This window comes from Notolepis coatsorum, assembly GCF_963971535.1.
Source record: "Notolepis coatsorum genome assembly, chromosome: 19".
NCBI lineage: Eukaryota > Metazoa > Chordata > Actinopteri > Aulopiformes > Paralepididae > Notolepis > Notolepis coatsorum.
In genome coordinates, this window is record NC_140183.1 from 32,490,237 (window position 1) to 32,505,437 (window position 15,201).

The 15,201-nt window shown below is 43.5% G+C and overlaps 1 protein-coding gene across 1 annotated transcript in view; it reads left to right on the top strand.

The window, feature by feature from the left end:
• Positions 1-15,201, top strand: part of pogzb (pogo transposable element derived with ZNF domain b) — a gene marked incomplete at its 3' end in the record, with an annotated part of 65,950 nt that overhangs the window by 12,309 nt on the left and 38,440 nt on the right. The window contains exons 3-6 of the mRNA XM_084336599.1: positions 2,796-2,915; positions 4,084-4,292; positions 9,715-9,817; positions 12,916-13,113. Coding sequence (XP_084192725.1) covers positions 2,796-2,915; positions 4,084-4,292; positions 9,715-9,817; positions 12,916-13,113 — 630 coding nt within the window. The remainder of the gene's footprint in view (positions 1-2,795; positions 2,916-4,083; positions 4,293-9,714; positions 9,818-12,915; positions 13,114-15,201) is intronic.

The following is a 15,201-nucleotide window of genomic DNA, read 5'->3' on the forward strand; positions in this document are numbered from 1 at the left end:
GGAAGCCAGGGTGTGAGCTGTCCTTTGTAATGTTTCTTTGCTCTGTTGAGGCAGTGGAGTTGTGTAAGTCCTTCAGGGAGGGGAGGGGGCAGCCGATGATTCTCTGTGCCGAGTTTATGACCCTCTGAATCGCCTTTCTGTCTGCTTCAGTGCAGCTGGTGTACCACACTGTTATGCAGTACGTCAGCAGGCTCTTATTAACAGTAGAGTGATAGAAGGTCACCATCAGCTGCTCCTCCAGTCTGTTCCTCCTCATCACCCTCAGGAAGTGAAGTCTCTGCTGGGCCTTCTTGATGACCGTGGTTGTATTTGCGGTCCAGGAGAGGTCAGCAGATATGAGGGTACCAAGGAACTTGAAGGAGCTGACTCTCTCCACATCCTCACCGTTGATGCTGAGGGGGGCAGAGTCAGACCTACCATGTAGATCCCAAAGTCTGCTTAGTTGAGGGGAAATCACATGGTGGATGTTCATCATATTGGACTGCAGGGTGATACAGTTAGTCCTGTTATCATATTGGACTGCAGGGTGATACAGTTAGTCCTGTCATCATATTGGACTGCAGGGTGATACAGTTAGTCCTGTTATCATATTGGACTGCAGGGTGATACAGTTAGTCCTGTTATCATATTGGACTGCAGGGTGATAGTTAGTCCTGCCATCATATTGGACTGCAGGGTGATACAGTTAGTCCTGTTATCATATTGGACTGCAGGGTGATACAGTTAGTCCTGTTATCGTGTAACAAACTTGAAATAATAAACAAACCTGTTCAGCAATAAAGAATGAGAGTACTGGAACAGTGTTAAATTCAAAGTGTTGTATTAAACAAAAAGAGGATCAAACTAAATGGGGCATCGCATAGCAACATACTGTACAACAAAATCATATCAAACCAATAACAACAGTCCTGTCAGCATTAGTCCATTAGCACCAACACAAATGTACAGGCCTACCAGACCATGCAGCCCTGCATTTTAGAGCCAGTAGTCGTCCAACCACACTCAATCCTTTGAGTGTCCAAAAGGAGATAAGTCCTGGGTTGATCCACATCTTCTAAATGGAAAAGAACAAAAGTAATCCACTGGGGAAACACAGACTGCAGCTGAACTGTCCTTGGTTTTTGGAGAATACATTAGGAGGCCTGAAAAAAAAAAACTTCCTCTCACCATAGCAGCAAGTAAACGAATCTCCATGAGGCAAATATTCCAATCCAAGATGGCCCCCTGATGGTTAGGACCGCCCCTAACCACACCCATACCTGGAATCTTAAAGGTCAAGTGACTCATATATGCTGACATTGGCATATCTTAACATATTGGGCCCACTCTTCATTTATCACCACATTGACATCTTCTTCATAAAGTAACGCATGTTACAATCATATTGGACTGCAGGGTGATACAGCAGTTAGTCCTGTTATCATATTGGACTGCAGGGTGATGCAGTTAGTCCTGTCATCATATTGGAGCGCACGGTGATACAGTTAGTCCTGTCATCATATTGGACTGCAGGGTGATACAGTTAGTCCTGTCATCATATTGGACTGCAGGGTGATACAGTTAGTCCTGTCATCATATTGGACTGCAGGGTGATACAGTTAGTCCTCTTATCACATTGGACTGCAGGGTGATACAGTTAGTCCTGTCATCATATTGGACTGCAGGGTGATACAGTTAGCCCAGGGCTGTACAGTGCGACGAGGCGATCGCACATTGCGCCAGAATTTTGCCTGTGCGGGTAGAGAAAAATATTTGCGCGCACCTTTGCGAGTACGGATTTCAACCCTCTCATTCGCATTTCACTCCTTTTTTTCCAGAGGAATTTAAACGTAGCAAATCTTGTTGGCCGTTTTCTATATCTCTCCTCCCTCCGTCTCTCTCCGTCTGCCTGATCAGGAGCGGGGCTGAGTTACACACTAAAACGCTCACACTCACACATGCATACGTGTACTTGAGAGGTAATGTCCTCGCTGAAGCGGAGCAGAGCGGAGAAAACGAAACGTTCGAAAAGGCTATCGTTAGATAGCGCGACCGTGTAACGTTAAGTAACTTCAACTTGTGTTCCGCGGGGAAAGACCGTTCATCACTGCATACAACTTGGTTTAATCCAAATATCCATTCAGACACTTTGTATTATGAAATAATTCTGGGATGTTTGTCTGACTATTTCCCTGCCTTGTTTGGTGCGAGTTCAGCTGACACTGTTGACATGCCCACTATGCAAAGCGTGTGCTCACACACACACACACACACACACACACACACACACACAGCGCGCTGCGGTCATGCGTCCACTCAACTCATGGGAAATACAGCATCAGGCTATTGTTCTAAAAGTATCTCTACTAATAAAATGGAGAACCGTTTTTAACAGCTGAGTATTGGGTGGGACATTCTGATTTAAGAACTTTCTAAATAAAATAGAAAGTCCCAAAATAGTTAATTTGTTGTACTTTTTGGTATTTATTGTCTGCTTTCATGTACTAATCACAGAACATGGTTAGAATGATAGTCATTAATATGGTGTTAAGTGTATTAAAAGAGTGAGATGTTTGCCAACATTTTAATACACTTAAAGACACTTAATGGTTTAAATTTAACACAACTTTAGTATACTTTCTGACTACATGAAAGTATACTTTCAGAGAATATACTTTTTTTCTTTTTTTTTATACTTGGGCACACATGCGTTTCATCAGAGAGGTCGTAGAGTCGTAGCCCCTACACTGTCTTGTGGCTCATGCCCTGCTTGTGTCACCTGTGGGATGTTCAAGTGTTGTCCTTCTGTCTCCTAGTGGAGGAGTCTCCGTGTCTGTCTCCTTCCGGTGGCAGTCCCATTCGTTTTGTCCCTTTCCGTCCTGCAACGTCAATACCAGGCACCACCCAGAGACCAACCGACACCTCATATGTCACTGGTAGGAGGCCTGTGGCTGCACTTCATTTTAGGGCACAACTAAATATTAAAGGATACATTTAATTGGTTATTGTCAGCATAGCTTACAAAAAGACCAAACCTAACAACACATTTATTTTACTTACAAGTACGGTACGTCCAGCCAACCAGCTTGTTCAGTTTGACTCCACTACAGAGCTAGTCTTCCTCACCAGCTTGTTCAGTTTGACTCCACTACAGAGCTAGTCTTCCTCACCAGCTTGTTCAGTTTGACTCTCACTATAGTCTAGTCTTCCTCACCAGCTTGTTCAGTTTGACTCCCACTACAGAGCTAGTCTTCCTCACCAGCTTGTTCAGTTTGACTCCCACTACAGAGCTAGTCTTCCTCACCAGCTTGTTCAGTTTGACTCCCACTACAGAGCTAGTCTTCCTCACCAGCTTGTTCAGTTTGACTCCCACTACAGAGCTAGTCTTCCTCACCAGCTTGTTCAGTTTGACTCACTACAGAGCTAGCCTTCCTCACCAGCTTGTTCAGTTTGACTCACTACAGAGCTAGTCTTCCTCACCAGCTTGTTCAGTTTGACTCACTACAGAGCTAGTCTTCCTCACCAGCTTGTTCAGCTTGACTCCCACTACAGAGCTAGTCTTCCTCACTATGATGTGTATATATTTGTATTGCAGATGTTGACAGTTTTGTTGGGGACGTGATCTGCAGTTGCATAAAGGGACATGATCTGCAGTTGAATAAAGGGACGTGATCTGCAGTTGAATAAAGGGACATGATCTGCAGTTGAATAAAGGGATATGATCTGCAGTTGAATAAAGGGACGTGATCTGCAGTTGAATAAAGGGACGTGATCTGCAGTTGAATAAAGGGACGTGATCTGCAGTTGAATAAAGGGACATGATCTGCAGTTGAATAAAGGGACATGATCTGCAGTTGAATAAAGGGACATGATCTGCAGTTGAATAAAGTGCCATGATCTGCAGTTGAATAAAGTGCCATGATCTGCAGTTTAATAAAGTGCCATGATCTGCAGTTTAATAAAGGGACATGATCTGCAGTTGAATAAAGGGACATGATCTGCAGTTGAATAAAGTGCCATGATCTGCAGTTGAATAAAGGGACTGGTATGGTGATAATATCGTATCCAATTGGCACGATAGCAAACTGCTCCTTCCATCCACAGCTTCAACTCTGATCTCAAAGACCTTTGCTGCTCCAGTGGTTCCTCCTCCCACTACGAGCAGCATCACCACAACCCTGCATCCCAGTACCACCACCCTGCATCACCCCCAGGCCCAGCAGCTCATCCTGACTCAGACCCCGTCAGGAGCCTTCCTACTTCCCACCACCACAGGGCCGTCGGGCAGCCAGCCCTTCTTCCTGACCACCCAGGTACAACATACTAACGTTCCACAGCTGTCATGTAAGGACTGGGGGCGAGACATCTTGTTGATTTGTACAGTGAGAGATTTGCATGTGTAAAAAAAATATATATAAATAATAATAATAATAATAGAAACGTCCTGACTAGCATAAATCAGCCTGGCTGTAAAGAGAAGGTTCTATTGAGCCCATTTCCATTCAGATATCTTGAGGTGAGAAGTCAAGAGCTGCCGTGGCTTTTTCCTCCCATAAAATTGAAGCTTAAAATAGCTTTGGAGCTAAATCTACCCCCTTTGCCAGTGAGCTAGCACGACATGGCTCAGGGCTGTGCCGATAGATGACAATTGCACAAATTTGCATTGTCATGTTTCTTTTGGTTGTTTTGAGCCTATTCTTTAAGCAGAGACCTGTGCCGGTAAATAGGCTTTTTGTTAAAACATGATGATGAAATGCTTCTGTACTGGGAGTTGGTCGTGGGTTCACTAGTGCCATCGCTGCTCTTTAGTTGTACTGGGAGTTGGTATTGGGTTCACTAGTGCCATCGCTGCTCTTTAGTTGTACTGGGAGTTGGTCGTGGGTTCACTAGTGCCATCGCTGCTCTTTAGTTGTACTGGGAGTTGGTATTGGGTTCACTAGTGCCATCGCTGCTCTTTAGTTGTACTGGGAGTTGGTCGTGGGTTCACTAGTGCCATCGCTGCTCTTTAGTTGTACTGGGAGTTGGTCGTGGGTTCACTAGTGCCATCGCTGCTCTTTAGTTGTACTGGGAGTTGGTTGTGGGTTCACTAGTGCCATCGCTGCTCTTTAGTTGTACTGGGAGTTGGTCGTGGGTTCACTAGTGCCATCGCTGCTCTTTAGTTGAGGGACACACAGACTGATGGTGCTTTCTCACTCACCATTCGGGTCTGTTCCATCCTCGTTCCGTCCTTGGGTGCGAACTTCCCCCCTCCCTCTCCCCCCTCTAGTTTGCGTACACACTCAGTCTTGGTGCGCTCTGGGTTTTGTTTGCGTTTTGAGCGTGTAAGCTTGCCGTAGGCGATGATGTCACGCTCGAATGTAAACACAGAGAGTGTTAACACGGCGGTGGAGACTGGGTGCTGATATAAAAGAAACAAATAACCAATAAATATGAAGTTATATTTGAACCTCTGTTGTCGAGCCTTGTCAATATAACCCACCCCCGTTTTCTCACAAATGGAACTGGTGTTGTGCAGTCCGCTTGAGCGTTTTCCAGGGTTAACTATTACTAGTCTATCTAGTCTACTAGACCTATCTACTAGTTAGCAGCTAACATTAGCCCATCGCTCGCAGCAATTATATTGCATGTCAGTTGATGGAACTGGTGTCGTGGATTCCGCTTTGAGCGTTTTCCAGGGTTAACGCTAAGCTAGTGCTAGTTAGCTTAGCCTGTTCAGCAGCTAACATTAGCCCATCGCTCGCGGCAATTATATTGCATGTCATTGATCTACCGGTCGATCACGGCCGACTGGTTGGGCACCACTGGTCTAATAGAAATAAATGCATTCGAACAAGAAACTAATGTATAGACATAGCAATGGCAAAAAAAATTGCGAGCCAGGGAAGTGTTGTGCTTGTAACGTGGTTCCTTGTTTTCATCCACTGAGCCGTGAGGCTCCACATGCTTGTTTGGTTGAGGTCTGAACTCTCAAATTGCCCATAAATATCGTTTTTGTGGGTATTGTCCAGTTGTTGCTCTATATTTTTATCTGCCCAAAATTCAAGCAAGCGTGTGTCAGCAAGTTGATACAGAAGCCTCTCCCGTGTTTTGGTAGAAGCTCGCACACCACGCCCCCGCTCCCACTGGCGCGCACCCGAGACCACCTATTTCAGCGGTCCAGGTTTGGAGCGAATCAGCGTCCCGGGGGACAGGGGGGAGCGTTCTCAGTAGAATGAATGAATGAATGACACACCCTTTTCTGGTGCGATCCGGCGCTGATTCGACCCCGAATGGTGAGTGAGAAAGGGCCCTGAAGGTGGTGTCCCATGACTCCATTGCTGGTCGTACTTTATGGCAAAGACAGAAATGTTTCTTCCAACATTCTGAAATTCTGTACTCACTGATCATCGATGAAACCTGGGGACCATGAATCCCCGCCCCACCAGGGCTCAAGCTTAAGAACCTCCCGTCGTCCCGGGGACCATCAATCCCGCCACACCAGTGCCCACACCAGTGCTCAAGCTTAAGGACCTCCCGTCATGGGGCTGATCAAAATAGGATCAGGGAAGATGAGAAGAAATTTGGGCAGAGGTAAAAAAAAAAAAAAAAAAAATGACAATGAACACAAGGCTACCAGCTAACTTTGATTGCTTACTCATTCAAATGAAACATCCTGTTTGTTTTGTGTAGCACACACAGTTCTGATTTTGTTTTGATAAACACCATGAATCAATAAATGGTGATAGATGAACAACAATTATAGACTGTCAGCAGGTTATTACAATTTGTATTAAAAAATATATATCTATTATATATACCTTCATATTCAGTCGACTTCCCAGCCCTATTATAGGAGACTAGGGATAGGATTTTAAAGGCATATAAATATTTGATTATCCTATTGAAATTAATTCTGTTAACACTTTGAGTGCCACACAATTCGGTTATCGTTACCCTTAGAATGCCAGCCGTCTAGTCGTTTCCGTGGTCGTTGCACTATGTTTGCGAAGCTGTGTGTGTGTTCTGTGTTATAGCTGTAGAGACACGGTGTGGCTCATTTTGACAAACATTACTTGTAGTCCAGCATGGGAATAATAGTTTGTTTCCACACGCTATAGTTTGTAGTTTATTACATGCTAAACATCATTTCCAAGATACAGCCTTTTTTCTAGGGATGCACCGAATGGGAAATTCTTGGCCGAAACCGATAACGAAAATAGAAAACAGTTGGCCGAAAGCCGAAAGGCCGAAAATGATTCATAGAATAGATTTTTTTTTACCAATGTTGTGGAACATTATGATTATGGACAAATATATGATTATGGCTAAACTTAACTTGAATAATAAATAATCACTATTATGGGTCCATAAAACATTTATTCAGCGCTTCTGAATGCATACAGTACATTAATTCCATCTTTTCTCTGGCTGCCGCAGCAGACATCTGTGCTCTACTGAGCGCACCTTTCTAGTCCCCAGATGAATGTGCTCTCTTGACTTTGGCACAGTAGACACGCGACAGACAGACAGCGTCAATGTGAGAAACACAATCCCCCCCCCTCTCGCTCTGAATAATATGCATATTAGATCACTCAGTGATTAACCGCAACGGGCATATAGTAAATAAGGATATAAAAGCATGTTAAAGACGCATTTATTGGACGCGTTGCGCGCAGAGTTTACATAGAAACAGCGCGACTCCCGACAGTGCGACATCATCACAACAACACGCGTTAGGTTACAGGTTGTTTCTGTTTCGGTGATATATTTTCGGTGAAAACTCTTTCGGCCGAAAGGCAAAAAGTGAAAACTTTCGGTGGCCGAAATTTCGGTGCATCCCTACTTTTTTCATAGATTGAGAGATAAATGCGTTACGTGCAATAAGCCCAAACCGTTCTGGCTGATCCCCTGAAACCCTGAATACTCCCAAATCAAAGGTATATGACATGTATATATGTATCATCACAAAATCATCAAGGGGGGGGTGGTCGTTTTAACTCAAACTCGCGTTTGCCGAGCATGTTTTTCGTCCGGTGAAACACAGAACTGTGATCGTTAGAAAAACACGTTTCAGATTCGGTAAAATAGACATAGAATGTACCTTACCTTAGCCAGAAGGTATTCCAAGAAGAATAATTCCAAGTGATCGCATCGCCATCGCGATTACCAGTGTATATGTCTACACGTTTCGATGGTCAAATACACTTAGGCGATGGAATTTTCTAGGCGATCAATGTGAATCTATGTCCCAGCAGGAGGAGTGGCCACTGGCCAAGCAGAAATTAAAGTTGGAGTGTGATTCAACCCATGCCATCGCAGTTCAGACACGGACGATACCGCCACCTGGTGATAGTCGATCGGCATTGCAGTTCTAATGTGTGGGGATGGTCGAAAATTATGCAGATCGCTCTGGACAAGTCTGTAGAGCGGGGATCAAAGTAAAAAGATCAAACGATCCAAAAACGACTTTTTACGTTTCTGGCACTCTACGGTGCCAAAAACTACTTTTTACATTTTTTGCCACAGAATGTGTTAACCGGATATCCTAAGCACCCCCTGCATAAGAAAGCACACAGCTAATTGTGTCTATCTCTCGCTATGCACTTCTTTAGACTGCTAGCAGACTAATGGCGCTTTTCCACTGCATGGTACCTACTCGACTCTGCCTTTTTCGGTTTTCCACAAACAAAAAAAGATACATTAAATTTCACAGAGTATTCTGCATAAAAATAGGGAAACAATGTCCAGGCATGCACTCCAGGTTTTTCCAAATGTATTGGCAGCCTGTAATCATGACGTTTCGGTGTGAACACACCTTCTTCAGAATGGCTTGCATGAAGGGTAAGTGACCCTAGTATATACAAGACAAACAGGAAGTGACAACATAGGAAGTGACAACACATTCCCACAAGAGATCTGCAAAAAAGTATAAAATACCACTTACAAGCACAACCTTTTCAGAATGATGTAAATCAAAAAGAAGCCTCATTTATTGATGAAACAAACTACTACCGGCAGTGGAAAACTTTTCAACTCTTCCAATAGCTGCCTGGCTAATGTTAGCTTCACTGTCAAGCCAATTACAACAACTTGTATGATGGCTCCAGTCATCAGCTTCAACAGCTTTAGTTTAGTTTATTTGACAACTATTAAAAATACAGTACATGTTACAACAAGTCATGCATCCTAAAATGATCAAGGATAGCACAAAAAAGTCAGACTTATTTCCATTGTGGTCCTTGGTCTCAGCAGTACATAATATTTACATAAACATTTATTACACATATTATTAGCCGGGGTATATATTGCAAAAAATACAATTTAAAAAGTAAAATACAACATTGTTAATAAAATACGTACAAAATGTACAGATCTCATACACAAAAACGGGAAGCCTCCTGAGTTACTCTGGGACATTTTCTAGGAGCCATTTCCTAACGTTCACCTTGAAACTATGTTCTGCCTGCCTTACATTAGTGTGTAGCCTCTCAACCAGCATTCACACGTCTCAGTAGCATGGCCTGCATACGTTTCACTTTCAGTGTAGCAATTTTGCCTTCAAAATAAAAGCTGGAGAAAGTTTTTGCCTTCAGAATAAAGGTTTGGTTGCCGCCTTTTTTGCCTGAATACCTCATTTAGAATATTTGAAGAACCGTACCCATCCCTATAGGAGACTATCCAGAGAAAGTGTCACCAGGTAAAACTGATATTTGTGACAAATCCTAGACTTAACATAAACCATGTGCTTCATTTCAGGGTTTCCCCATCCGACCTGTACAGAACATGATCAATCCCATGACACAGCTGGTGTTCAACCTGCCACCGGGCCAGACCATGCAGCCTCTGACTCTGTTCCAGTGTAAGTTCTCCTCTAGCTGGATCACAACCCAACTGAGTGTAATGTAGACAAGAAGGCCGGTGTGAGGAGCGCTACGTTAAGGTCAGGTTACTGAGGGAAGAGAATGACTGATGAAGGTGTTCTCCAGGGGTTATCGAAAGAGACAAGAGAATGACTGATGAAGGTGTTCTCCAGGGGTTATCGAAAGAGACAAGAGAATGACTGATGAAGGTGTTCTCCAGGGGTTATCGAAAGAGACAAGAGAATGACTGATGAAGGTGTTCTCCAGGGGTTATCGAAAGAGACAAGAGAATGGGGTCCAAGGCACTCTTCCTTACAGGTCCAATCAGTAATCCATCTCACTGTTTTGTGTCTGTAAAGGTTTAGTTTAAACTCATAACAAACCTCAATGGGGTCAAGCTCCTGTCTGGACAAGCTGACTGAGTGACTCACGCCGCTGTGTACAGACAGGAGCTTGACCCCAATTGGCTTTGCTTAACACCTGTGATGCTTAACACCTGTGATTCTTATTACACCTGTGATGGTACTGAAGAAGGTGGTAGAGATTTTTTTATTTGACCAGGTAGTCACTTGAGATCAATGATCTCTTTTTCAAGCAAGACCTGGGCCCTATTCCCCGTACCTGGTTCAACTAAGTCGATCAAAAGTCCCATTATCCAGATTCAATTAACGGGATGTTTGAATCCAGGCTTTCCCTGTTCCTCGAACGCTGATTCACTCTCGTTAATTCTAACCAGACTTGATGCTCAGGATAATTGCGCGCGGCCGCCTCACCTGAAAAGACAGCAAGTGTCGATCGCAGAAATCCTGATTTTCTAACGGCATTGATTGATTTAAAACTTTATTAACAGATTGCAGAATGGGTACAATACAGTACGGCTCAATAGCCTCGCAGACAAGTTCAATTTATGCTTGAATGAAACACAATTCGGGCGCTCCGCCGCAGATACATCCACAGCGAAGAATATGAAACTAATCAGAGCCAAACTCCCGATAGGTTTCATTCATTAAAAATATCCCAGCGGCATTCACATTTGCAATGCTCCGCGTTATTAAAATAACTACATAGTGTGTGTCGCGATAGCGAGCGCCGTATCCGTATAACTTGCATTGTTTAGGACAAAGTAAATTCATAGGCTGAATATGATTTATTTGACATTTCAAAAGCCCCCTCTAGAAGAACGAAGCACAAAAACATAATTCAGAATGGTATAATGGGATCTAGTCTAGACTGTGAGAATTATTTCAGGAAGCGAGCTGGGATTTCTTTGCGAGGGCGTGGCCATGCAGGTTATCCAGCTAAAACTGAACTAAACCCTGCTCTGGAGCAGGTTCAAACTTTCTTATCTGTTACCATGGTGATTTAGACAATCCGACGTCGGGGTACGGAAAGTTCTGGCTTAAGTCAAGCTATGCTGAAAATTATCCGGCTAACTCAGTTAGCCAGGTACGAGGAACAGGGCCCTGGCCAAAATGGCAGCAAAACAAAAACAAACATACAATACACAGACAGAGACATAAAAGGCAAAGTGGGGATACATTTGAGCTGGAGATTATAGGGCCCTATGAAATCCGTTGAATCTTTTCCTGTTTTCGGATATGAATTTTCCTGTTTTCTGATTTCTCTGTTTTAAATTTTCCTGTTTTCGGATTTCTCTGATTTAATATTTTTTCCTTTGGATTTAACCAAAACGAAAAATACCAAATTATGTTTTTAACTAACTTTAATAACAGTACATCAGCAAACAGTGCCAGTGCAGTTCAATGTTCAGTGCCAGTTCAGTTACGATTATTTTTCTTCAGTTCAATGCAGTTCAACTGCCAGTGCAGTGCAACAACTAAACAATAATTAAATACTTAAATAATAAAAAAATAAAAAAAAATTGTTTAAAAGAAATTAGAAAAAAACTGTAAATTTGTATTTCTTTCAAAGAAATTTGAAAAACTTTCCGTGCTGGCCGTGTTTTCCTTTTTACCCCCTTGAATGCCGCCACCCACTTCAATGATAGCGCTCTCATATTTGTGAATGCATAATCTATGTCTTAAATTATGGCTATGTGTCTAATCTGACCGTTGCTTATCAATGACTTGTTTGCAGTCAACATTGTCGAAACGGATTGTTTTTTAATCGGTTAATTTCCGTTTTATACCATTTTGAAAATCGCTCGTTTTAAGTTTCAGGAAAATATAAAGATTCCGTGATAAACGCCCTTTACTGGAATATTCTGGAATACACAAAAAACGTTGTAATTTTTCATGCCTATTTATGAATCGTTTTCAAATAAACGCTAGATTATCTATAGTATATGTGTACTTATGCACGCTAGAGAAGCGAGCTGAAAAATCGAAACTCATTTCCTGATCAGCACACACACACACACACACATAGGGCAAACGCTGATATCTCTGTGAAAACAGCTCTGATTATCCCAAGACTGGTAAAATTGATTCCTTACCTCAGATCAGATGTTCTCCAAAAAGATTATTCCAATTCCTGATCGCCATTCCAAATATCGATCGCGTTTATTGATCCAACGCTGTGTACTGGAAATATGTATTCCACGCTGTTCGTGTGTGTGTGTGTGTGTGTGTGTGTGAGAGCGAGCACCCATTAAGTAGACTTAATGGTTTTAGAATATTTCAGCTAATTAAGTTAAATCAACTATCCAGTTCGTTTTTATAGTGTAACGTTTGGCTACTTGGGAGAGAGACTATTGTTACATGCAACCCGTCTTGACTTAAATCGGAATGGATTTGGTAGCTGTCATTGTGTCTCCATAGACCGTGCTGCGTCACCGTTTTAAAGTCGTAGTGAAGATTGATTTATATGAAAACTGATTTATGTATAATTTAAGCAAATTCCATGCCATTGGCATTCCGCGATAATTCAGAATTCCGTGTTAATATCTCAATTCCGTGAAATCCTCCGCGGTTCCATGATCGCAAATTCCATAGGGCCCTAAGATTACAGCTGAAACGTCACTAGTCACTAGTTTATAGTATCTTTTCGATTGACTGCAAAACACTTAATATAGTTTTTGGTGTCATGGATTCAGTCAGCACTGGTGCTGTTCTCCCCTCCTCTCCTCTCTCCACAGCCCCACAGATGAGCCAGCTGGTGAGATCCCAGGTCCTCTCCCAGGCTCAGGTCAGGTCGCCCACGCCTGCCCCCCACCAGCCTGGCACCACCTCCTACGCCACCCTCCAGATCCCCACCACCCTCACTATCCGCCCCGGGCACCCTGGCACCACACAGCTACCCCCCGGCCACGTCATCACCTCTCAGGGCGCGCCAGGTGAGGATTGACCCTAACCGCATCTGTATGGGCTTGAAAAGTAATGCACAGCTTGCTCCATTTCTGCCGGGCAGGTCAACTCACTCTTGCAAATGTTTCCGAAGTTGCCTACTGCAGCTTTAATTGGTAACTTTAACATTAATACTAGCAAACTTAACTATCTCAGAGGCTGGTGGTTCAGGGTCTGGTTCTGCTGTCATGAGGTCAGAGGCTGGTGGTTCAGGGTCTGGTTCTGCTGTCATGAGGTCAGAGGCCGGTGGTTCAGGGTCTGGTTCTGTTGTCATGAGGTCAGAGGCTGGTGGTTCTGGTTCTGTTGTCATGAGGTCAGAGGCTGGTGGTTCAGGGTCTGGTTCTGCTGTCATGAGGTCAGAGGCTGGTGGTTCTGGTTCTGTTGTCATGAGGTCAGAGGCTGGTGGTTCAGGGTCTGGTTCTGCTGTCATGAGGTCAGAGGCTGGTGGTTCAGGGTCTGGTTCTGGTTCTGTTGTCATGAGGTCAGAGGCTGGTGGTTCTGGTTCTGGTTCTGTTGTCATGAGGTCAGAGGCCGGTGGTTCAGGGTCTGGTTCTGTTGTGCAGTATCCCACCACAGGACGCCATTGTGTATGACTCTGGCCGTCAATACCGGCGGTAATGGGGTATAGCTAACGTGTGTGTATGTTATCAAGGAGGTTTAACCTCTTAATCTCTAGCTATATTTTCTGAAAATTTGCCTAAAAGTACATACCCAAGTAAATGGAAGATTGCTCCACTTCTACAAGGTCCATTTCCATGTTCTTGGTATCTAGGGACATCTATGGACCTCAGGGAATGTATTCCCAGTGTCAGAAGATTGTGTCTGTTACTATGCTTGAGTAAATTGTAATGAACCAAAGGAGAATATAAATTATTATCTTTTATTTATTTTTCCATCTTTGACAGTGAATAACACCATGCTAACATTGACCAGATGTGAAAATAAAATAAAGTACAATAGAGCTGGATCATGTTATAAGTTAACATATAAAACAAATCTGACCTGTGTCAACAATAGCTCAGATTAATCATACCAAGTCGCTTTGGATAAAAGCGTCAGCTAAATGACTAAATGTATTCTTATTTTTTAAGTTTAAATATCAACATTATCTAGTCATCCTCAGTAAATACTATCGAACTCCTCTGACCTATACTATATTTTGAAGTTTACTTTAATCTCTACTGCCTTCTTAGGTGTTATTGTGCTGTCGGCTTGGCCACATTTCTGTTTTGACAGAAGTAGCAGACAATGACGTCTGTTGTTATCAGACAGCTTGTTTTAGAACCACGTTCCACTTCCAGCTGTGGGACCTCGTCCCGGGAGAAAATCTGTCGGATAACAAAAAGACATCATTGTCTTGCCACTTCTGGCGAGACGGCCACAATGTACACTCGGGAGACCAAGCTTGATGCGTAACGCTAACCCCAGGTGGCCTGTGTTCACACACACCTTTCTGAGACGGAGGTCCTCAGTGAACTGGCAGCGTGACGGCCGGTAATGAGAAATAACCAAAAGGAGAATCACAAAGTCTGCTTGCTGCCCAATGCTGATGATAGTTCCCTCTCTCTCTGTTCAGTCAGTGTGTGATGAGGGATCCCTCTCTCTCTGTTCAGTCAGTGTGTGATGAGAGATCCCGCTCTCTCTGTTCAGTCAGCGTGTGATGAGAGATCCCTCTCTCTGTTCAGACAGTGTGTGATGAGAGATCCCTCTCTCTCTGTTCAGTCAGTGTGTGATGAGAGATCCCTCTCTCTCTGTTCAGTCAGTGTGTGATGAGAGATCCCTCTCTGTTCAGTCAGTGTGTGATGAGAGATCTCTCTCTCTCTGTTCAGTCAGTGTGTGATGAGAGATCCCTCTCTCTCTGTTCAGACAGTGTGTGATGAGATCCCTCTGTTCAGTCAGTGTGTGATGAGAGATCCCTCTCTCTGTTCAGTCAGTGTGTGATGAGATCCCTCTGTTCAGTCAGTGTGTGATGAGAGATCCCTCTCTCTCTGTTCAGTCAGTGTGTGATGAGAGATCCCGCTCTCTCTGTTCAGTCAGTGTGTGATGAGAGATCCCTCTCTGTTCAGTCAGTGTGTGAT